A 24,990-nucleotide genomic window follows, 5' to 3' on the forward strand; every position below is an offset into this window, starting at 1 on the left:
GTAGATGTAACAATTCTCTGAATGCTGAGCCCTGTATAATCCCGCCCACACTCCTGATTAGCTGCTTCCTGTTTACACTGTGCATTATCAGCAAGCTGTCAATCAGTGGTGGGGGCGGGGTTATACAGATTAGCCTGACTCATCTGCACATGACACCTAGTCTTCTATCTTTTATTGATAATCTTCTGCTGGTAAAACACTGATTGCAGCACATACCTTAATAAGCGATGCATCCCTGGAATCGGTCTCTGCCCCTACATTATGCTTTTCACAAATTAAATAACAATATCCTGCTGACAGATTCGCTTGATTAGTTTTCCTCTTTTTCTGTGTATGTATAGGAAAAATACATTGATGACCTACTGTTTGGGTGTGTCCTTTACCACATGTAGTTTATATATACCAATACTTTTAGGGTATTACCTATCTTGTGCGGATCCTGAGCTGGAGCATGTATTGTAGCCAAGAGCTGCATTCATAATGCTGCTGGTTATTGTTGGAACCAGTCAATATCTTGTGAACAGGGACAATCATTCATTGGCTGAACCCACTAAAATGGATTACATTTTGAGTGAGTTAGTTTTTACTAGGTCACTGTACAGCATTGGGTATTAACACTACCCTGAAAGCAAATAGTTAAAGCTTGCTGTGCGCTTACTTTGAGCCATTAAAGAATGCCTGCGGATTTCTGTTCTGAAGCATGTAGAATTATAAAGCGATAGTCCTAGGGGAAAATACACTGCTCAAAAAAATAAAGGGAACACTCAAATAACACATCCTACTGTAGATCTGAATGAATGAAATATTCTCATTGAATACTTTGTTCTGTACAAAGTTGAATGTGCTGACAACAAAATCACACAAAAATCATCAATGGAAATCAAATTTATTAACCAATGGAGGCCTGGATTTGGAGTCACCCCCAAAATTAAAGTGGAAAAACACACTACAGGCTGATCCAACTTTGATGTAATGTCCTTAAAACAAGTCAAAATGAGGCTCAGTATTGTGTGTGGCCTCAACGTGCCTGTATGACCTCCCTACAACACCTGGACATGCTCCTGATGAGGTTGCGGATGGTCTCCTGTGGGATCTCCTCCCAGACCTGGACTAAAGCATCCGCCAACTCCTGGACAGTCTGTGGTGCAACGTGACGTTGGTGAATGGAGCGAGTCATGATGTCCCAGATGTGCTCAGTCGGATTTAGGTCTGGGGTCCATAGCTTTAATGCCTTCATCTTGCAGAAACTGCTGACACAATCCAGCCACATGAGGTCTGGCATTGTTCTGCATTAGGAGGAACCCAGGGCCCACCGCACCAGCATATGGTCTCACAAGGAGTCTGAGGATCCAATCTCTGTACCTAATGGCAGTCAGGCTACCTCTGGCGAGCACATGGAGGGCTGTGCAGCCCTCCAAAGAAATGCCACCCCACACCATTACTGACCCACTGCCAAACCGGTCATGATGAAGGATGTTGCAGGCAGCAGATCGCTCTCCACTGCGTCTCCAGACTCTGTCACGTCTGTCACATGTGCTCAGTGTGAACCTGCTTTCATCTGTGAAGAGCACAGGGCGCCAGTGGTGACTTTGCCAATCCTGGTGTTCTGTGGCAAATGCCAAGCGTCCTGCATGGTGTTGGGCTGTGAGCACAACCCCCATCTGTGGACGTCGGGCCCTCATACCGCCCTCATGGAGTCGGTTTCTAACCGTTTGTGCAGACTCATGCACATTTGAGGCCTGCTGGAGGTCATTTTGCAGGGCTCTGGCAGTGCTCCTCCTGTTCCTCCTTGCACAAAGTCAGAGGTAGCAGTCCTGCTGCTGGGTTGTTGCCCTCCTACAGCCTCTGGACACTACGCTGACAGACACCGCAAACCTTCTTGCCATAGCTCGCATTGATGTGCCATCCTGGATGAGCTGCACTACCTGAGCAACTTCTGTGGGTTGCAGAGTCCATCTCATGCTACCACGAGTGTGAAAGCACAAACAACATTCAAAACATCAGCCAGAAAGCATTGGTACTGAGATGTGGTCTGTGGTCCCCATCTGCAGAACCACTCCTTTATTGAGGGTGTCTTGATAATTGCCAATAATTTCCATCTCTTTTCTATTCCATTTGCACAACAGCAAGTGAAATTGATTGTCAATCAGTGTTGCTTTCTAAGTGGACAGTTTGATTTCACAGAAGTTTGATTTACTTGGAGTTATATTCTGTTGTTTAAGTGTTCCCTTTATTTTTTTGAGCAGTGTATATCTGTAGAATAACATCCTACAGATACTGAATACAGCTTCTAAGGGTGGGGCAGAGCCTATACAGCGTGTGTGCACCTGGCTGGATCTGGTGCACTGTTCTTAGTGCATCAGCAGTTTACGGCTCTGACAGACAGCCGCAATACTCGCGTGAGGATCACATTGCAATCCTCGGACTGGCAGTCCGCTCTCCTGACCTGAGCGTGACAGCATGTGTTTCTATGCAGCTGTCATGCTCAGGTCAGGAGAGCCGACGGCCAGTTAGAGGATTGCGATGCAATCCTCGTGCAAGTATTACGGCAGTCTGACTGCACCATACCTCAGTCTTCGGCACAGTGCTCCGGCTCTGTCGGCTCTTGGCTGTTAGCACACGTCTCCTCTGTCTGTCAGCTGGTTCCTGTGAGCTCAGTGACATCGGCACTTGTCAGTGTTATTGATTCTCCTTAGGCACATTTGCTGGAATTTTAATCACTCACAGGCATCACAGCAGCCAGCAACTGACAGAGTAAGGCTGAGAAGTGCCGATGTCACTGAGCACAGAGGAATCAGCTGACAGGCAGAGAGGAGCTGTGTGCTAAACACTGAGGGGAAGTGCCGATGTCACTGAGTACAGAGGAATCAGCTAACATGCAGAGAGGAGCTGTGTGCGACAACCAACAGCTGACAGAGTTCAGCACTGTGTGACTGAGCTATCCTGCTGATGCACTGACAAGCAGTGCATGGGATCCAGCCAGGAGTGCGCACTGTGTAGGCTGCCCCCGCACCCTTAGGTGCCGTATTCAGTGTGTGGAGCTGAATATGGATTTGTTTCTGGAACATCACAGGGGGACATCTTCTAGAAGGTTTTTGAAAGGTTTTCTTTCGGATTTCATTTATAAGGTATATTTGAAAGATTATTAAAATCACTTGCTTTACATTATTATTAAATAAAAATTAAAATGACAGTTATGCTTTAAGCAAATATTCAAATGTAAGGATAAAAAGTAGATGTAATTTTACATTGTCCCATTGATAATTAAAGTGGGTGATAATTTCATATGACAATATAATAAGAACTGACCCATTATTATTACACTTTCTATATTATCAGGAAATGTGCTTTTAAAGGGAATCTGTCTCTGTGACGTGCACTGTGCTCCCTGACTTCCCAGGCATGTGCAAAGCGCCGCTCACATAAAGCGCCCTGTCTGCCTGTGCACTGCGCTGCAGGGTTCTATTGCGCAGGTGTCGGTAAGTGACAGTGTCTCCCCGGCGCCTGCGCAATAGAACCCTGCGGCGCAGTGCACAGAGAGACGGGCCGGGATGAAGCAAAGCGTGCTCTATGTGAGCGGGAAGTCAGGGAGCACAGTTCATGTCACAGGGCCCTGTGACATGCAGGGGAGGGGGGGGGGATATGATAATTAAGCATATAGGCGGGGATTTGGGTGAATAATAAGCACATAGGCGGGGATTGCTTGGCGTCCCCTGGACACCAAGCCTGTACAAAATAGAATTGACTAAAGCGCTTTTCTCTGCAATGAGACCTCTACTATGGGCCATACAGATATGTATAGATTTACTTTTCTATACCCTGTATGGTCACAGTAGAGGTCTGATAACTGTGGTGACAGATTCCCTTTAAAGGGGTTGTCCGGTGCTATTGATAATGCCCCAATGTATTTTTATGGTGAAAAGAAGTGTCTTTGTAAATACCTTGTGCTGGCCGCTCACAGGCATCACGTGACCCCCGCCGCAGCCGGCTCTGGCTTCTGCTGATGTCACGTCAAGTTCCGGCTGCAGCCGGGGGTGACTTATTTCTGCGTTCCATGGTGGATGCTGGGCTGTGGGCATTTAACCACACCCACAACCCACTGATGTCACGTCTCACTTGACGTGACATCAGCAGGGGGTCACCTGAGGCCTCTGAGTGGCCAGCGATTGCGCCGCTCACAGGTAGAAACAGCAGCACAAAGTATTTACAAAGACACTTCTTTTCACCATAAAAATACATTGGGGCATTATCAATAGTACTGGACAACCCCTTTAAAGAGCAATTAGGCAGGATTTAGGTCACATGCTCACGTTCAGTGTTTTATCAGTATTTTACTTCAGTATTTGGCGATTTTTTTCCTCAGTATTGGTAAGCCAAAACCAGGAGTGGGTGATAAATACAGAAGTAGTGACGTGTTTCTATTATACTTTTCTTCTGATTCCACTCCTAGTTTTGGCTTACAAATACTGAGGTAGAAAACTCACCGAATACTCAACGTGTGAACGTGGCCTAAAGGGGTTATCCAGACTTATTTGTTCCATGGGGGTCTGACTTTGGCCAGAAGTGGGAAAGCTAAAATACAAAGTTCAGCTGCACCAAAAATTATGACATGTGCAAGTACAAACCAGTGTACAGGTATGCAGCTGGGGAAGAGAGGCCACTGGGGCATTTGCTAGGGGTGGTGTGTCTCAGGGGAGATGCCAACAAGCCTATGGCATGGTATTTTAGATAAAGGGTGAGGGTAGTACATTGAGCATTTTGCCCTATGTGAAGGAAAGCCTAGCTACAACCCTGCAGTGTATAACCAGCAGTGCTTGCATGGGTGCAGCAGCTCCTCCAGACAGCTGATCATCAGGGGTGTCGAGAGACGGATCCCCAATCTAAGGGCTCATTTAGATGCCACTGATTTTTCATTAGTGTTTGTATGCCAATACCAGGAGTGGAACATACAAAGAAAAACTATAATTGAAAGACTGACACCTGTTCTGTGTTTTGGTATACAAATACTGATGAAAAATCACTGATATCTGACTGAACCCTAATACTGATGGACTATCCTATTTTAAAAGCCTGGTAAACCCCATAAAACAATATGTACACTTGTGGTGGCTTTGCTTTTTAATTATAAACATTTTTGCAATAATGTTTATTAAGCATTTTATAGCCTTTATGTATCACAAATCCATATGTGAGGTCATTTGATGCCAGGGCCTGTAACCCTAAAGGTATGTTCACACTACTTTTTTTCTGCGTTTTTGCGAGTGGGTCCGGTTCTAAAAACCCACAAAAGTGGTCACAAAATGCTCAAAAGAATCTTTCTATTCACTTCTATGGAGAAACAGCTTGCTGGTCATATGTTCAAGCTTTTGAACTTCTTTTAAACAGTTCAGGCGTTCAAAAATGCCAAGCTTGTAAAAGAAGTGACATGTCCATTTTTCAGGCGTTTTATACCAGGATGACACTCCATACTTTACATTAGAAGTCAATGGGAAGGCTAAAAAAGCACTTGGGAGACGCCATAAAGTCATTTTTGAGTGTTTTTGTAAGCATTTTCATTACAAAAAAAAAATGCTGGCATTATATTTATTGCTTAAAGGATGTCAAAAAACATCAGAAAACTGCCAATATAAACCACCCAAAAAAAGCTTAAGGAAAACGACTCCTTCCCTCGGAAAACTCAGCAGCTGCACATAGTCTTAGCGTATGTTCACATTAAGTTTTTTTGGAGCAGAAACTGAACTGAAACTATCCAAAACAAAACCCCTCAAAAACTTGGACTTTCCGCTCCAAAAACTTTGTAAAAAGACTATGCATATACCCAATCACTTGGACGCCGACATAGCCGCTGAGTTTTCCCAGGAGAAGCCGCTTCAGTAAAATGCTAGTGGTTGTTTTGCTGAGGCAGCTTCTCAGGAGGTATTGCCGTTGTTCTTGAGGCGGCTGATGGCTTCTGCCTGGAAAAGACATCATATGCACATGCCCTAAAGGTATGTGCACACAGTGTCAAGACACTGGCGGAGCTGCCCTGGGCTTCCTGGGCGAAGCCAATTCAGGGAAAAAAACGGCCGCCTTTTTTTTTAAGAGGTTTTGCCATTGTTTTTTTGTGGCAGCTCTACTGCCTGCGTCTTTATCCATAATTGATACTGTGCAAGCTACTTCTTTTAACCGCTTCACTGTTGAAGCGTTTAAAAGAAGTAACAAAGGACAGAACATGTGCACAGCAATGTCATTTTTACATTGCTGTGCATATATTCACTCTTTGTGGCAGTTTTGCCGCACCTGACAAAGGCTTTGTGTGCACATACCCTTAGGGTTAGTGATAATAGCATAAAGTTAAAAATCAACTTTAAATATAGATAGCACTACACGAGCACGTGTATATCAGAAGTAATGTTTCTGTAAACAGACTTTTTTGTTCTTCTAGTATCAAGAATTTTTAATTGCTGAAATGCAATTTGCACTAAACGGGCGGACTAAACCAACCAATGTCTGGCTTCGTTACCTCTATTTTCTAACAATGTGTTTTTTTTATCAAGAGCTTTAAATACAAATTAAAACATTTAAACAGAATACCATAAAAAATGTAAACCCATTGCAGTGATGAGATACTCTAATCCACCTACTCTTTTCTATTGTATGCAGTAATAGAAGCAATACCTTTAATTATTTGCGATGCAAACATTGTGTCCTGCCTCCCGATAATGACATCACTGTTGTTACAGGGTTTGCTTGCCCTTGTCTGCTGGTGTTTGCAACATGCTCGACCTTTGCATGTGGCCAATTTTGCAGCTATCCAAACAATTGATGAATGGTACAAAATAATGAGGATGCTGTTCACTTATAATTCTTCAACGACTTCGGTACCTTTCATCTGGATCTTTAGGTTCTGTGGGGTTCTGATTTTCTATTTTGTAATCTTTTATTTCTATAAATAATTTCATCTTTTCCATGTGAATACTTTTTTTTATTATCATGATTTTTTTTTTTATTTGGGCCCGTGAAAAATATCTTAATTAATGGTAATATTCTAATCCAAACAATCATGGCAGATGCGGGGGCAATCTACTACTTTTATACATTTTATTGCTATAGAATAAAATGCAATACAATTTTGGCCATCCAGCTCCCTCCCTGAAGAATTAAGGTGAAGAGCATTTTTTCATTAAAATTTGGCTTTCCTTAGCAGTTTTTATTCATATATTTCTTTTTATAAATGTTGGCATGTTCTTGTATTGCTGTGAATTTATTTTACCTACGTACACAATACCCCTTCCCCTCTGACAAAAAAAAGTAATACCTGCCAGTGGTGAATGTTGATTTTTAGAGGTTTTCCAACATCTTAAATTTTTCAAAGTATAATAATACTGTAATTAATTCTGTAATACTGGCAGAGCTTAAGGCACAAAGGGTGAAGGGGTGACTTCTTTTCTTCCTACATCTATATATTGCTTTTGCTCCCCATGGTCGATGCCGGTAACCAAATCTTCTCATTGCACCCTGATTTGATGCATGAACCACCTACATCCCCCCCTTATTGTCACTTTTGTTCTGCACATGTGCTGATTTTGATTTTTATCATTTGCTTGTGGTGAGGTCTGAAATCAAGATCTCTTACCATGACCTCCTTCATGAAATAAATGGCCTCTAATTCTGTTTGTACATTATGCTATTATTTCCCCCCTATGGTGGCAAAATGTTTGATGATCTGGTTTATGTTGATGACTTAGTTCATATCATGGGGAGAGCTGAAAGGCCTTTATTATTGAAAATATGTTTTATATATGTCAATGTGTCAAAAAATAAGTGTCCTCATTACGTTAATGGCCAGCTTTACATTATATCTCATTACTCATTCACAACATTTCAAATGGATTGATAAACTTAAAGTACAGATTTATTAACCCCCCAAAATGAATGCAAATATTAAACTGACAGCGCATATTGAAATTGGTAACAAAATATAAAAATGTTAAAATTAGATACAAAATGTTGGATGTGGTACGTGCCTATCAACTTTTTTGTTTTAGGGGCAGGTGCTCTGTGCCTCTATCTGCGATGATGTAAGATGGCCATACCGGTGAGATAGATGTTGGTTGGTTCAGCCAGCAACTACCTCTTCTGATATAGCCATAAACTTGTGTATGTTTACTTAAATGAGAAGGAAACGGAAATGAGCTTCTGCCCGACGCCTCAGCTGTGTTAATATCCAACATCACCTATCCTTTTTACCATACCCTTCTATTAGGGGTCAGCCAAGAGGAACCATGCATATGAGTTTGACTGGCAATCCAGACAAATTCACATGAGCATGGCCAGCGGAAAGAAGTTTTCAGGTGATATAAAAAATTAGCCAAGAGCATGGAATAGATTACATAAAATTAGACTATAATCAAGTCTTTAATCCTCCGCCACTCTGGTGGTCACTGACTGTGCTTATTTCCTGCAGTGATCATCTTCCATACATCATTCAGCCAAGAACTTCATCCAAACATTGGCTTCAACAGTCCCCTGGAGTGGCAGCAGGGCATTGAAGTGACCAGATTTTTGTGTTTGCCCATTCCCTATTTTCAGCTAAATTTTGTTTAAAGAGTAACCGTCTTCAAGCTGTCTTCATCAGACTACCCCTTTAATACATCATACAAATGTCACTGAATAGTAGAAAACTATTACTCAGCTAAGTGCACATTTACAGTCTTATTTATTAGGATCACTCCTTCCTCCCACCCAAAAAACGACACTGTTCTCTCGGAACACACATATTACAATGCAGTGCGGCTTTGTCACTCTCGTCTGCACTGAACAGAGAGATAAGTTAATGACAGTTACAAATGGCAGATACATCATTACTGAATGTAGGCTCATGTTCAATAACCAAGAGCGATTCTGAGCATTATTTGTATTGGATTCACTCTCTCCTCTGATTGATTGATATGTCTCCCCAGACTCCGGAGACGTAATAGAGATGCAAGGATTTGGTGCTAATCTTTTGCCCTGGCAGCTTAATGAGTATTGCAGTCAGGGATCATCGTGTCTGTCCTGCTCCACGGGAAGCTCTCCGTATGATATTTCCAGCTGCTGTACCTGTGCCCATGACAGGTAAGCCCCGTCCTTATTATCTGATATTTATGATTCTTTTTGTTTGGATTTTCGTTGGATACATTTATGAATTTAGGACGTCACTAACATTATATGTCCAACATTTTTGGAAGCGTTTTTTACCAAAACAGAACACACTTATCCAAATTCTTTCTACTGGGGCCGTATCAGACAGACCCAGATGATGTCCAGGCCTCCCTGTCTGTATTTGAAGTCCATGCTCAAGTTAAAAATATCTCTCAGTTTTCCTTTTTTAGCTTCGTGTGCCCAGAATAAGATAAACCAGAGATTGCTACAGGCTTAGAAATGCAATGCAGCACATGATCATTTGTATCAAACCTGCGTTCTTGCACCTCACCAACAACTAGGAGGCCAGACTCACAGTTTGAGAAACAATTAAAGTTGGTTGTATAGGACTAAAGTTGTTTAGTTTTCTGCTTTGTGTTACTTCCAATAATTAAAGGTCATAATGTAACTATTCTTTATTTCCTTTGTAATCGGTATGGCATTAATCTCAGTAACAGGCTACAACTTCATTAGGGCTCATATTCCCATTTTTTTGTATGGTAGAATAGCATCTGTCACAGCCCATACTTAAAAGGGTTTTTCCGCGATGTGTAAAAAGAAAAAGAAAAGTCTTCAGAAAGCGATTTCTATGCTTAATCAAGCAACCCTTGACTATTTTTTCTAAAGAAACTAATTACAACATTCACATTGTCCGTTTGTTTAGATCCTCCTATAGTTCCCATGAATAATTGCTAGCTCTAAACTATTATTCAGGGACTGAATAGTAAACTCCCTGCTTCATCACCTCTGACACAATTGCATGCTTAGCTCATATTGCCACCGCTCCATCCACTACTGGCGTTCTAACACAGATACGCCATATAATCTACTGAATTTGTCACTCTTAAGCCGGTCATACAGATTAGATCATTGTCAGCCGAATGATGATTCAGGCAAGTGTCCGATCAGCAACCATCTGAGCTGGCTCTCATATAAACTGGAGCACTCATCCGGCCAAGTGCTCCTGTGTTCTCTACGAGAGAGCAGCGGCTAAACATGTTTGGTGGCGGCTTATCTCCAAGAGAACAAATGAATCAACAGTCCGTAATTGAACAAACCAGATCATCATCTCCTCCAGCAGTAAATTGGCCTTGGCTCCCATACACATTACAGTGTCGGCCGAACCTATTTATATCGGTGGGTTTGGTCAACATTAGTTTAATGTGTATGGGGGGCTTTACTCTAATTAGTTTGTCGATTAGGTGGGCATGAATTCAAGCCAGCGGCATCAGTGGGGAACAATCATTCATGATCCCAGAAGTTAAAGACAGCCGTATAAGCAGGGCTGTGGAGTCGGAGTCGTGGAGTCGGAGTCAGAGTCGGTGCTCATTTTGGTGGAGTCGGAGTCGGTATAAAATGGACCGACTCCGACTCCTAAAATATACACTGCTCAAAAAAGTAAAGGGAACACTCAAATGACACATCCTATATCTGAATGAATGAAATATTCTCATTGAATACTTTGTTCTGTACAAAGTTGAATGTGCTGACAACAAAATCACACAAAAATCATCAATGGAAATCAAATTTATTAACCAATGGAGGCCTGGATTTGGAGTCACCCCCAAAATTAAAGTGGAAAAACACACTACAGGCTGATCGAACTTAGATTTAATGTCCTTAAAACAAGTCAAAATGAGGCTCAGTATTGTGTGTGGCCTCCACGTGCCTGTATGACCTCCCTACAATGCCTGGGCATGCTCCTGATGGGGTTGCGGATGGTCTCCTGTGGGATCTCCTCCCAGACCTGGACTAAAGCATCCTCTTCAATGCCTTCATCTTGCAGGAACTGCTGAAACACTCCAGCCACATGAGGTCTGGCATTGTCCTGCATTAGGAGGAACCCAGGGCCAACCGCACCAGCATATGGTCTCACAAGGGGTCTGAGGATCTCATCTAGTTACCTAATGGCAGTCAGGCTACCTCTGGAGAGCACATGGAGGGCTGTGTGGCCCTCCAAAGAAATGCCACCCCACACCATTACTGACCCACTGCCAAAAAGGTCATGCTGAAGGATGTTGCAGGCAGCAGATCGCTCCCCACAGCGTCTCCAGACTCTGTCACATCTGTCACATGTGCTCAGTGTGAACCTGCTTTCATCTGTGAAGAGCACAGGGCGCCAGTGGAGACTTTGCCAATCCTGGTGTCCTATGGCAAATGGCAAGCGTCCTGCACGGTGTTTTGGTCTGTGAGCACAACCCCCATCTGTGGACGTTTTGCCCTCATACCACCCTCATGGAGTCGGTTTCTAACCGTTTGTGCAGACACATGCACATTTGTGGCCTGCTGGAGGTCATTTTGCAGGGCTCTGGCAATGCTCCTCCTGTTTCTCCTTGCACAAAGGCGGAGGTAGCGGTCCTGCTGCTGGGTTGTTGCCCTCCTATGGCCCCCTCCACGTCTCCTGGTGTACTGGCCTGTCTCCTGGTAGTGCCTCCAGCCTCTGGACACTACGTTGACAGACACAGCAAACCTTCTTGCCACAGCTCGCATTGATGTGCCATCCTGGATGAGCTGCACTACCTGAGCAACTTCTGTGGGTTGTAGAGTCCGTCTCATGCTACCGCGAGTGTGAAAGCACAACCAACATTCAAAAGTGACCAAAACATCAGCCAGAAAGCATTGGTACTGAGATGTGGTGTGTGGTCTCCACCTGCAGAAATACTCCTTTATTGAGGGTGTCTTGATAATTGCCAATAATTTCCATCTATCGTCTATTTTTGCACAACAGCATGTGAAATTGATTGTCAATCAGTGTTGCTTCCTAAGTGGACAGTTTGACTTCACAGAAGTTTGATTTACTTGGAGTTATATTCTGTTGTTTAAGTGTTCCCTTTATTTTTTTGAGCAGTGTATAATAAATTGGATCCAGTAGTTTAATGCAGAATGTGCTGAATATTTTTTCATAGGAATTTGGGAAAGTTATGAAATGTCCTATAAATAGCTGTTCTATTCCTGATCTAAGGCTACATTCACACACAGCGTTTTTGATGCGTTTTTTGAGGATACGTTTTTCACCTGCAAAAGCACATCAGCTTTTTAAAAACCGCATCACCTGAAAGGTTTTTGAGCTCATAGATAATGTTTTCAATAGCAAAAGCAGATTAGAAAAGCGCCGCACAAACTGACATGCTCATTCTTTGTGAGGATCTGTTTTTGAGCCCAAAAATGGATCCTCACAAAACGATGTGTCTGAATGTCATATCTTGAAACCCATTGACTTTTCTGGGATGCCCAGAGCCACTGCATCTTACTGCAAAAAACGGATCCGCAAAAACACTCTGCGTGAATCATGGCCGTAGCCAGCGAGGGGCAGGGGGGGCAGCTGCCCCCCCCTAGAAGCAGGGGCACTCACCTATCAAAACTCACTTGTATGCTGCAGTGCTCCCATCCTGCACTGGCTCCAGACTGCAGGGGGCAATCTCCCCTCCTCTGTCCTGTCTTCTGCCGTCTTCACCAGAGAGAGGAGGGGGAGGGGTGCCGTTCATCTATCCTTTCATAATTTATCCCTCTATCTATCCATCTTTTCATCTATCCCTCCAGCAATCCCTCCAGCTATCCATCCATATGGCTATCTATCATCTATCTATCCATATATTTATCCATCCATCCGTCCCTGTATCTATCTATCTCTCCATCTATCCATCCCTCTATTTACCTATCCATCCCTCTATTAATCTATCTATTCCTCCATCTATCCCACTATCTATAGATCCCTCCATCTATCTATCCATCCCTCCATCTATCTATCTATGACTTTATCTATCTTATCTTATCTATCTATCCATCCTTTCATCTATCCCTTCATCTATCCCTCCATCTATCCATCCATATGGCTATCTATCATCTATCTATCCATATATTTATCCCTCCATCCCTGTATCTATCCATCTGTCCATCTATCCATCCCTCTATTAATCTATCTATTCCTGCATCTATCCCACTATCTATCTATCCATCCCTCCATCTATCTATCTATCCATCCCTCTATGACTTTATCTATCTATCTATTTATTTAAATATAAGCAATATATGTGGGAGTCGGAGCCGTGGAGTCAGAGTTGGTGTAAGGGAAATTGAGGACTCAGAGTTGCAGGTTTGGCTTACCGACTCCACAGCCCTGCGTATAAGAATGTCTTTAGTGACATTCTATATACTGGGCTGTCATTTATTGCTCAATTACCACTGGTAATACAGGACATCTCTAGAGGCGAAGTTACTAGTGCATCAAGCACCATGTTACTGGCGCCTGTTTTTTTTTTATAACTATTTTAACTGTAAGTAATTTACAAAGTTACTGGACATATCATTTGCAGGGCCATGGGAGTAAAAAAAATATATTTGAAAACCTCTTTAAGATTGAGACCCAATGGCTATATACTAGGTAGTCGTTGCCTCTGTGGACTGCTGTACAGACTTTGCTGCACATTGTAGTGTGCGCGGCCTAACAGTGACAAAGTCAGTCTGGTAGTTCTTTATACAGAAATATCATGGAAGCTTATGTACTGTTACATTTAGATTTTATGTATGTTTCACAGATTGAATCCACAGAAAATCAGATCAAATCCACAGATCATCAAATTCCCCTGTGCATCCTTCTTACAAGTCAGTCTCTGAATGTAAGAGCTCATTCAGACTTCTGTTTTTTTCACATAAAAGAAAAACAGTCCTAGTTTAATCAGTGATTTTGTTCAGAGGTTCATTCAGTTTTCAGTGTTTTGTTACAATTTGGCCAGAGACTCATCAGTTTTTCTCGGTTGAGAAACAAAAAGAAAATTTTCCACCCTCTCCTATCTAGCATTCTCTTAAAAGCTGAGCTTTTAGATGGCATTCAAGTTCTGTCCAATTTTTTCACAGACCCATAGACTTGCATAGCCAATTGTGATCCGACACTCGGATCAATATCAGACATGTCTCTGCAATTTTGCTTGTAACACTTGTTCTGAAAAAAAAGATCAGAAATGTGAACAATGGCATAGAATATACTAGGTGAAATATCTGTGAAAAACACTGATAGAACTCATATGTGAAAAACAGATGTCTGAATGAGCCCTAAATGAAATTGCTTGAAAGGATCCTGCCACAGTGCTCTGTCTGCAAGTGAAAGAAGTCCCATGCAATATCTACACCTTGCCTTCAATTAGAGGGAAACTAAGACCATACCTATCCCTAGGCCTTGTTACATCATGTCACTTAAAACCAGCAAAAAAATAATTAGTTATGAAGTTAACTATTTTGTTTATGAAACAAAAACCCAAAGAACTAAACTGGAGTATAAGTTGGTGTGCATGCGTGTAGGCGCATGTTCACACTGGCCACCTAACAGACAAAATCTAAGATAAAAATAAAATGAGCAAATACCCTGCACTAAATACAGTAAACAAATATCAATAGTGCATGAAAATAACATAGGGTAGTTAGTTAACATAATTTTCATGAAAAATTTTGATCATTTGATAAGGTTTTAATACTAGGGATTAGGACCGTCCCGAATAAGGTCACCGTGACATGGTAGGATGGCTTTTACGTTTTTTTGATCAAAATTATGTTAACTAATTAACCTATGTTATTTTCATGCACTATTGCTATTTATTTGTTTACTGCAGGGTATTTGCTCATTTTGTTTTTATCTTAGGTTTTATAGTGTATATGTGTAATGTTTCAAATTACTACTCCCATGTGGAGCTTAATTTTAAGAATAATTATCATAAGCAAATGCCAAAGAAAAAGGTCACATTCTTGGTCTATAGTAATCATTTTCATCTGTTTAATATCATTTCAAGGGTTTGTTTGCTCCAAGTGCTGTGATTCTTGCTGTAGTTTAGTTCATATGTTATAAATAGAAGGACAACAAATTTTTTGTCTAGGACGACATATAAAAGGGAAGTATTGTGCTTGGGTATACTGTATATCAATTTGGTGATTGTCAAACATCTTAAAGGGATTGTACAGGAGCAACATATTGATGACCTATGCCGGGTGTCGGGCCCCAAATGATCTCATATTGATGATCTATTCTATGGATAGATCTTCAATGTGTCTATCACGAACCACCCCTTTTACAGAATTATAGCGCTTGATGCCAGTAATTCAATTTTTGCTCCTATTTATCAAAAATGACATCCAAAACATCCAGATGTGAGTAACCAATTGTGTTTACATAGTTGGCGTATCATATACGGCTAATTTTTCAAATTTTGTTTTTCCACAGAACACCGCTGAAATTATTGTGTGAAAACATGAAAAGACAGATTGTTTCCAGAGCTTTCTATGGATGTAAGTCAACATCCTTTTTTCCTCATACACCTTTCTATGAATGTAGGGTGACGCTCATTCCATGAGTATGATGGCATATAGATGTCATCGTTGTACCGTTTGGTACACTTTGCTTCGGCATTTGCTTCACATTATTGCCCTGCTGCAAAATGAAATTTCCAATTAACCATGTACTGACCAATAATTTTACAATGAGTATGTAAAACAATCAGTGAAGAAAAGAGTACTCAAGCTGATTGAAATAGGAGTCCGTCAGAAATCAATACAAGCCAGTCCTACATTAAGGGAAATCGTCATTTTAATTTTTATTTCATAAATCAATAGTACATATGAAAATAAGCAACTTTGTAATAAATCGTATATGAGTAATCTTCTTCTTTCTCCTCCTGGACTGATCTTTTATTGTCAATTCATGGGTAAAATCTGTATTCAGTGAAGACAGATTTTCCCATTACAACAATAGGAAGTGACGATGCACATAGAGTTCTATGAAGACAGGAGGAGGGAGGATCTAGAAGCAGACACAATCTGCTGTGAGTTCTGAAATGACAGTTACACTTTTTTAACCATAGATATAAAGTGTGAAAAAGTGTAAATTAAGGAGAACTTGCAGCGGAATGTCTGTACCAGCCTGTAGCTCCTTCCTCCTCCTCCCCCTTCCCTCTATCAGTACTGGTAACATATACAATTGATACACAAGATAGAACAGTAAAAGAGCTGCTGTATTATTCTAAAGTATAAATAGGCTCAGTCTCATTGACAACAGTCTGGCACACTGAGAAGACATATTTAAGAGGATTTCTTAATAAACGGATTAGTTTCGAAAAGAGGGAATCTGTCAGTAGAGATTGGTAGCGAAAACTGCCTACCTGGAAAGGGATATAAAATCATCAAAAGGAGGAAAAGAGAAGGAATTGGATTAGAAATGATAAGCATCAGGATTATTTGATGAATGCAGCACAATGTAAGTGATATTCCTCCATAAATAACTACCTTATTGAAGGGGAAGGATGGGCATAAAACTGGATAAAAAAATAAATCAAAATTCTAAAATAAAAAAGTGTTGTTATGAATATTATAAGGCATTATATGGGACTACTATTATTAACACTTCTAGTAGTATAAAAATATCCTGCAAAGTTCTCAAGATGGCGGTAATCAAATGAACACTCTATTAACACTGGAACAGGTTCCAGATTTGCTGCAGATTTGTGGTGTCGATTCCAAACTGAGCATCAGTCTGCCCAAGGCTCATTGCCCATGGTGTCCCAGACTGTGACCAGTCACACGCTTAGGCCTCATTCACACATCCATATTTATGGTTCAATAAATTTTAATAAACATAAAAAGTAACAGTCCAATGATACATGCATAGACAGGGGAATGATGCATCAATAGTATTGGCATATTATATATCACATCATCAATTAAGTATCGAGTTCCCAAACCACCTATTAACAAACAACAAAGCACCTCCTTGACTGACTGTATTATTAATAAAACAATAACATAATAATTATAAACTATAAGCAAAATTAAATCCTAAAAGACCCAGACACACCAAACATGAGGAAAGGAAGAAGTGGAGGGGATCAGAGAGATTGGAAAACCAAGAGGATAAAACAAGAGGGGGGGAATAGTGTAACATTATAACACCAACAATGGGTCCACCATACTTCCAACCAATTTACCCGTTCTTTCCTTATCAAAATGGGGAGGATATCCAGGTTTTAAACTCATCAGAGTCTCTAAATAAGGTCCAAGAGAGCCATGGTCTCATATATTCGTAAGAACTTCTATTAAGCCAGTTGTTCGAGATCACCAACTCCTCCATGCCAATCAACTTATCCAAGGCTTCTACCCATTGTACTTTAGAAAAAACAGAAGGCAGTTTCCAATGTCTGGGGACAATTTGTCTGGCTGTTGTTAAGAATAGTCTAAATTTACCTTTTTTAATACTAGATATAGACATGGGCATGAGAGAGAGCAAGGCCACCTCAGGAGTATTTTGTATGTTTGTGCTAAATAGTTTAATTAATTATTGAAGCCCAAATCTTAAAAATTTGAGGACATTTCCACCAAATATGGGTCATATTGCCAATGGCGGCCTCACATCTCCAACATTTATTTGGAAGAGATGGGAACATATGGTGCATCTTGTCTGGCGTCCTATACCATCTGGAGATGATTTTATAATTAGTCTCCTGAACGTGACAAGACAATGATAGTTTAGGGGTGAGCTCAAAAATTTTATTCCACTCTGAGGGAGAGAAAGATTTCCCAAGCTCTGGTTCCCAGGCAAGTTGAAATGCTTGTGAAGAGGGAAACCCCCCCCCCCTTCAGAAGTCCTTACAACAGAGAGATACAGTGTCCAGGAACCACTGATTTAGTACAAATTTCTTTGAATTCTGTCAGGGGTCTCAACCAGCACTACCGACTAGGATTCAAACTAAAGAGACCGTAAATGTGGTGATACTCCATCCAAGCCTTACCCACATTGGACCCTGGTGAGAGTAAACTTTCCATAGACATCAACCCATCCCCAGAAACTACATGTCGCATTTGAGGAATTGACTTATCTGTCAAATTCAGATGTCTAAATTTATTATGTGTGTGAGGAGAATATATTAGAGGGGACATGGGTCCCGGGTTTGACGAAATGTTGTATTTAAAAGCCAACCTGTCCCACATAGTTAGTAGTAAGGTGTACGATGGGGATATAAGAGATAAATTTACCCTAGCCCTAAAGGTTCGATCACTCCATAACAACCTGGCCAGTGCGCAAGGATTCAGTTTCTAGTGAGGACCAGGCCCTATTCTTTGAATTTATGATAATGTTGAGGATGCAGCTAAGTACAGATGCCTTGTGGTATGCTGCAAAATCTGTAACTTCCATCCCTCCCCTTCCCTTGGTTTGAGTTAGAACCGAGTATGAGAGTCTGGGTTTAGATATACCCCATATAAATTTGGAGGATATAGATCTGAGTTTCTGAAAGAATAATCAAGAAAGTTTGCAAGGGATAGTCTGAAATAGGTACAAAATTCTTGGTAGAATATCCATTTTTAATACATTAATTCGACCAAACCATGATACTGATAGTCCAGACCAATTTTTCAAGTCCGCCTCAATCTTTCTCAAAAGAGGGAGGAAATCAAGAGAGTAAATCTGAGATGTGTCCGATGAAACATATATACCCAGGTATTTAATGGCTGTTTCATTCCACTTAAATGGAAAGCTCGAACTAAGATGTAGGGCCTCAGCCTCCGGGAAGTTCAGATTGAGAATTTCAGATTTGGAAATGTTTACCTAAAAATTAGATAATGAAGAGAACTGTTTTAACTCTGATAGAATTACAGGGGTAGATATTCTCGGAGGGGAAACATATAGCAATAAGTCGTCTGCAAAGATTGACATCTTATATGCCTCCTCGCCTATGTGGATCCCAGGTATGGATGGGTTTGTTTTGCAAGTGATTCCATTACTAGAATATATAATAGGGGAGAAAACGAGCAGTCCAGCCGAGTGCCGTTGAATACCGGGAAGGGTCTAGATACACCTTCGTTGATCTTAATCTGTGCCGTAGGAGAGGTATATAGGGCCATAATACGTAACATCATTTTGTCTCCCAACCCAATCTTCCGCAAGATTTCCTTTAAGAAATCCCAACCCACTCTGTCAAATGCTTTTTCAGCATCTATGGACAGTAGACAGGCTCCAATGCTACGGGATTTTGCCGCATCAATAATTGAAAATGTTTTAATTGTATTATCTCTCGCTTCTCTTCCTAACACAAATCCCACCTGATCTTTATGAATGATATTTGGAATCAGAGGTTGAAGTCTTAAAGCCAGCATCTTAGAATATATCTTTAGGTCTATATTGATTAGGGAAATCGGGCGAAAATTGTTGCAGTGGGAGTGATCTTTACCCGGTTTAGGTATCACTGTTATATGCGCTAATAGGGACTGAGAGAGAAATGTCTGACCCTGAGCAATGGAGTTACAGTGGTGGCCAAAAGTATTGGCACCCCTGCAATTCTGTCAGATAATACTCAGTTTCTTCCTGAAAATGATTGCAATCACAAATTCTTTGGTCTTATTATCATTTAATTTGCTTGCAAGGAAAAAACACAAAAGAGAATGAGGCAAAAATCAAATCATTGATCACTTCACACAAAACTCCAAAAATGGGCCAGACAAAAGTATTGGCACCCTCAGCCTAATACTTGGTTGCACAACCTTTAGCCAAAATAACTGCGAACAACCGCTTCCGGTAACCATCAATGAGTTTCTTACAATGCTCTTCTGGAATTGTAGACCATTCTTCTTTGGCAAACTGCTCCAGGTCCCTGATATTTGAAGGGTGCCTTCTCCAAACTGCCATTTTGAGATCTCTCCACAGGGGTTCTATGGGATTCAGGTCTGGACTCATTGCTGGCCACCTTAGAAGTCTCCAGTGCTTTCTCTCAAACCATTTTATAGTGCTTTTGGAAGTGTGTTTTGGGTCATTGTCCTGCTGGAAGACCCATGACCTCTGAGGGAGACCCAGCTTTCTCACACTGGGCCCTACATTATGCTGCAAAATTTGTTGGTAGTCTTCAGACTTCATAATGCCATGCACACGGTGAAGCAGTCCAGTGCCAGAGGCAGCAAAGCAACCCCAAAACATCAGGGAACCTCCGCCAATTTTGACTGTAGGGACCGTGTTCTTTTCTTTGAATGCCTCTTTTTTTTTCCTGTACACTCTATGTTGATGCTTTTTCCCAAAAAGCTCTACTTTTGTCTCATCTGACCAGAGAACATTCTTCCAAAACGTTTTAGGCTTTCTCAGGTAAGTTTTGGCAAACTCTAGCCTGGCTTTTTTTATGTCTCGGGGTAAGAAGTGGGGTCTCCCTGGGTATCCTACCATACAGTCCCTTTTCATTCAGACGCCGACGGATAGTACGGGTTGACACTGTCGTACCCTCGGACTGCAGGGTAGCTTGAACTTGTTTGGATGTTAGTCGAGGTTCTTTATCCACCATCTGCACAATCTTGTGTTGAAATCTCTCGTCACTTTTTCTTTTCCGTCCACATCTAGGGAGGTTAGCCACAGTACCATGGGCTTTAAACTTCTTGATGACACTGCGCACGGAAGACACAGGAACATTCAGGTCTTTGGAGAAGGACTTGTAGCCTTGAGATTGCTCATGCTTCCTCACAATTTGGTTTCTCAAGTCCTCAGACTTTGGAGTCGACAAAGTTTTAAAATGAGTTTCTTGGAACATAGCGATATCGATTCTTTTTTTGTATAGATGGTATAGTATTTGACTCCGTTTCGTGAGACTATTAAATCCCCTTGTGTTTTATGAGGCGAAACTTAAGCTAGCCATTGCATTTTTTCAGCATAAAGGAAGGGGGAAGACATAGACAAGAACATACTACAGAAAACACAGGACATGGGGATTTGGGACAACAAGTGCATTAACATATTACAAGAGAACCAGGAGGTAACAGCGGAAGAAATTACCTCCACATACAGCATTAAACTGACCATTCCAAATAGGAACAAAATGGACTCTAAAACTAGGTCCAAGCCTCTAGTTGGGGGGGAGGAAGTCATGCTGTGAAAAGACTTCCTTACTTGACTCTTATTACACATCAAAACCGTTAGGTGTCGTACCTGACAGCGTATCTTAACTAAGAATCATAAAAACTGTGGAAGCATAATGAACATAATTCGAAGATTAAACTTGGTACCTGTGGACTTGGAAAACTTGAGACATATTAAGCTTACAAACTAAGTTATATAATGTAAGAAAACTGATGTATGATCCCGTAACTGGGCATGTAATGAGCAGAAAGTGCATCTAAGAAGATACTACATGGTTGCATATCCAAAGTGACCCCATGTCGTCTTATCCCGGCTGGGACGACTCCTAATCTGAACAACCTCCACTGCGAGGGAGGAGATTTCTGTGGTCTCAGTGGTGGGACCTTCTCCCAATCCTCACGAGGGATCAGCGGAGGGAGTACACGAAGTGACGGCCAATTCGGAAGGGAGACCTGTGGTAAACCAAAAGTTGCTAGAAGAGTGGGGAGGTCTCCTAGTTTTTTGAAAACCGCAGAGCGTCCTTCTTTTCATGCCAGTAGTTGAAACGGAAGCCCCAACGGTAAACAATGCCAATGTATCTCAATATTTGTGTGAGAGGGCGCAGAGCTCTGCGAAGTTGAAGGGTGCGTCATGCCAAATCCGGAAGTATAAGCAAATCGCAATCGATAAAATGTACCTTTCCTTTAGCCTTTGCAAATTGTAATATAGACTCTTTCTCTTTAAAATAATGGACTCTGCAGAAGACATCCCTTGGTTTGGATATTAAAGAGGATCTTGGGCCTAGGGATCTGTGTACTCTGTAAATTTCAATTGATTGCCCCTGAGCTTTTCCAAGAAGGTCACAAAAAAGAGAGCACCTTTTCTCTAAGTCCTGAGAGGACACTTCCTCAGCGAGGCCTCTAATGCATATATTATTCCGCCTATGGCGGTTTTCAATGTCCTCCATACGTGTGATTATTTCTGAAATCTGGGCAGTATGTTCATCATTGATAAGGTGGTGCTCATCCAGTCTCTGGTGTAAAGGCATGGCGTCCTCTTCTAAATCATTCACTCTATTGCCCACCTGAGTAATGTCCTGTTTCACAGAGTCCAGCGCACGTGCCTGCGTCTCTTCCAGCTTGAGAAACATGGCCTCCAGGTCCTGCCTTTTAGGTATAGCTTTCAAGTGCTCTTTCCAGTCCCATTCTTCTTCAGGGATATGTGAGATGTCCTTCAGATTGGGAGACTGCGTGGGATGTGACCTGGAGACTGGAAGCACCTGCATGTGGGTTCCTGGGTCAGAAGCCACCGCTGAGGCCTTCGGCGCCATCTTTTCCTGTGTCTCCAGCAGTGAAGAAGCAGCCTTATGACGCAGGTACTGGGAGATTTTGGATTCGGCCGGCGCTGAGCTGTGATTCTTCCTCTTACCCGCTGAAATGCTGGGGAGGATTCAGAGCTTTAGTAGCTGTCAGAAATACAAATTAGCTGTGGGTCTTTCAGGAGCTCCACTAGCATGCGTCCTATCCTGCCATGAGCAAGCTCGCCCCCCACACGTCCATATATAAGCACGTATGTGAAAAAAATTGTACCAGTGTCATCAGTGTTTGGTCCTTGTGTCCGTTTTTAACATCAATGTGTCATCAGTGTTTTCACGAAAAAATAAAAATTACAAATCTTCTCCTATACCTTGCAATGTTAAATACGTACAGCACATTGATGACACATGAATGCCATCCGTGTGCTGTACGTGTTTTTCACAGACCCATAGACTTGTATTGGCCCTCTTCATCCGTGCTGCCGGAAAAACACGGACATGTCCATGAAAGAATACTGACATCTGCATAGCACCTTAAGATTATAATGGGTAGACCTTAGGCCTCATACACACATCCGTGTTGCACATACATTTGACATCTGTTTTTTCCAGTGATAGAGCACGTACCATTATAATCTAAGGTGTGTCCGTGTAAAAACATGGAGTCGTGTCTGTTTTTTTCTGGCAGCACGGATGACAAGGGCCAATACAAGTCTATGGGTTCATGAAAAACATGTACAGCACACGTGTTGCTTCCATGTGTCACCCGTGTGCTATATGAATTTAACATTGCAAAGTATAGGAGAAGCTTTGTAATTTATGTGTCTCTATATCCATCAGTGAAAAACTCTGATGACACGCGGATGGTAAAAACGGACACACGGATGAATTGATCATCCACACTGATGCACAACACTGATGACACTGGTACCATTTTTTTCCATGTGTTTAAATACGGATATGTGAATGAGGCCTTAGGCATCTGCCCTCTAATTAATTCTCTTCTTCTCTCCAGTTACCATCGTAATAATCTTAAAACGTACCTGTAGTTTTAATTTTTGTTCCATAAATCAATAGTATGCATGAAAATATGCAGCTTTGTAATATATCTTATCAGAGAAATCCGCTTCTTTATCCTCCTGGACTGATCTTTAATTCTCAATTCCGGGGTAAAATCTGTATTCAGTGAAGATAGGTTTTCATATTACTTAGATAGGAAATTGCAGCTATTGCTTAAAAGATTATATGGAGGATTCAATCTCTACCCTCTGTTACACCCTGACATCTACCCCAAACTTTATTCCAATTAGTGCATGATCATCAAACACTTTAACAGAATACTAAAGGTGTTTTGTACAGGCAAGAGCTGTCTTGTTCCCTAAAATTAAATTTGTGATAAAAACATTTAAGAAATGGAAAAACTGGAGTATATGTTCCATAAATATTTTTTATTCTCCATGTATCATAATAGTTAATTTCTTTACATGATTTTTCCATTGTTCTCCCTGCTTTCTATCTCTATTGATTTTATTTAATCCATTATCTGGAGTCATATTGAAATGGTCACTGTCGTTGCAACAAACCTTGCATAAATCAATAGTACAATCAAATATAAGAAACTATAATCACATAAATATGCTTTTTCTCCACTTATGAGCGACTTCCTTTCTTTCCCGCCTGCCTCCTGAACTTCTCATTCACTTTGAAAAATAGGTAAAATCCATTCTGCTCAAGACAAGATGGACTGCCGGCTCACTGAGGTATCAGATTACAGCTTCTTATAGAAGTCTATGGAGAGGGAGTGAAGATAGAAATAGGTGCAGAGAGAGGCAGAGACACACAGACATCATGCTGCACCTTTCTAATAAGTGTTTTATCTCACCTGAGTTAAATTCACAACTACACTGCTAAGTAATGCTGAATAATGTCCTCCGTTCTGCTTATGAACATGTGCTACATAGACATCAGACATCATGTCTGTGTAATGTGTATGGGCGATATAATTGCAGCTACTCTAGCGTAGATACTGTAGTCTCTACCTGGTGAACTACAGAACAAAAGTCATATATTGGTCAGAAATGATGTTAGTACACTAACATCAACTTATTCTAAAAAGTCACCTAAAGCAACGGGTATTTTTGGGGTCCCCAATTCTAAACATAGGAATGGTTTTTTCCAACCACATAACCAATATCCGAAAGTCCATAAAAGTATCCATTTTTTCTGGATCTAAGTGAATAAACATTATAGAAATACAGATCATTCCTTCTTAACTACTTCTCTAGCATATAAGCAGACTGCTGATGGTACCTCTTTGTTAATATGAAAATTGACTTTTTTTTTCAGCTTGTCACCCAATCTTCTTATGTTACAGGGTCTAATTTATTTAGAATATATTTAGCCCATTTAGGGAGTAAAACTAAAGTAAAAAAACACCCTGTTAGGACCATCCGAACTCCTTCCATACATAATGCCATGTGCATACACCTTTCCATTGTAACATTCTACAAATAGACAATCCCTTTAATCGTGCCCATCTCCACCCTTGCGCCTGCTTTGCTATTTTAAGGCATTAATGCAGCAGAGTATGTCAACTTATACAGGTTTACTTTCTGTCTTTATCCACTTTGAAGTCTGCATCATATTGATGTAGAATTATTATCTCTTT

At 41.2% G+C, this 24,990-nt stretch overlaps 1 protein-coding gene across 3 annotated transcripts in view; it reads left to right on the top strand.

The window, feature by feature from the left end:
- SGSM2 (small G protein signaling modulator 2) overlaps positions 1–24,990 on the top strand; it is a 484,755-nt gene that overhangs the window by 414,644 nt on the left and 45,121 nt on the right. For all 3 annotated transcript variants that reach the window (XM_073667783.1, XM_073667784.1, XM_073667785.1), the window contains 2 exons: positions 8,943–9,096; positions 15,371–15,435. In XM_073667783.1, coding sequence (XP_073523884.1) covers positions 8,943–9,096; positions 15,371–15,435 — 219 coding nt within the window. The remainder of the gene's footprint in view (positions 1–8,942; positions 9,097–15,370; positions 15,436–24,990) is intronic.

The sequence above is a fragment of the Phyllobates terribilis genome, unplaced genomic scaffold, assembly GCF_046119375.1.
Source record: "Phyllobates terribilis strain yellow unplaced genomic scaffold, ASM4611937v1 Scaffold_2__4_contigs__length_985480577, whole genome shotgun sequence".
In the NCBI taxonomy this organism is placed as follows: Eukaryota; Metazoa; Chordata; class Amphibia; order Anura; family Dendrobatidae; genus Phyllobates; species Phyllobates terribilis.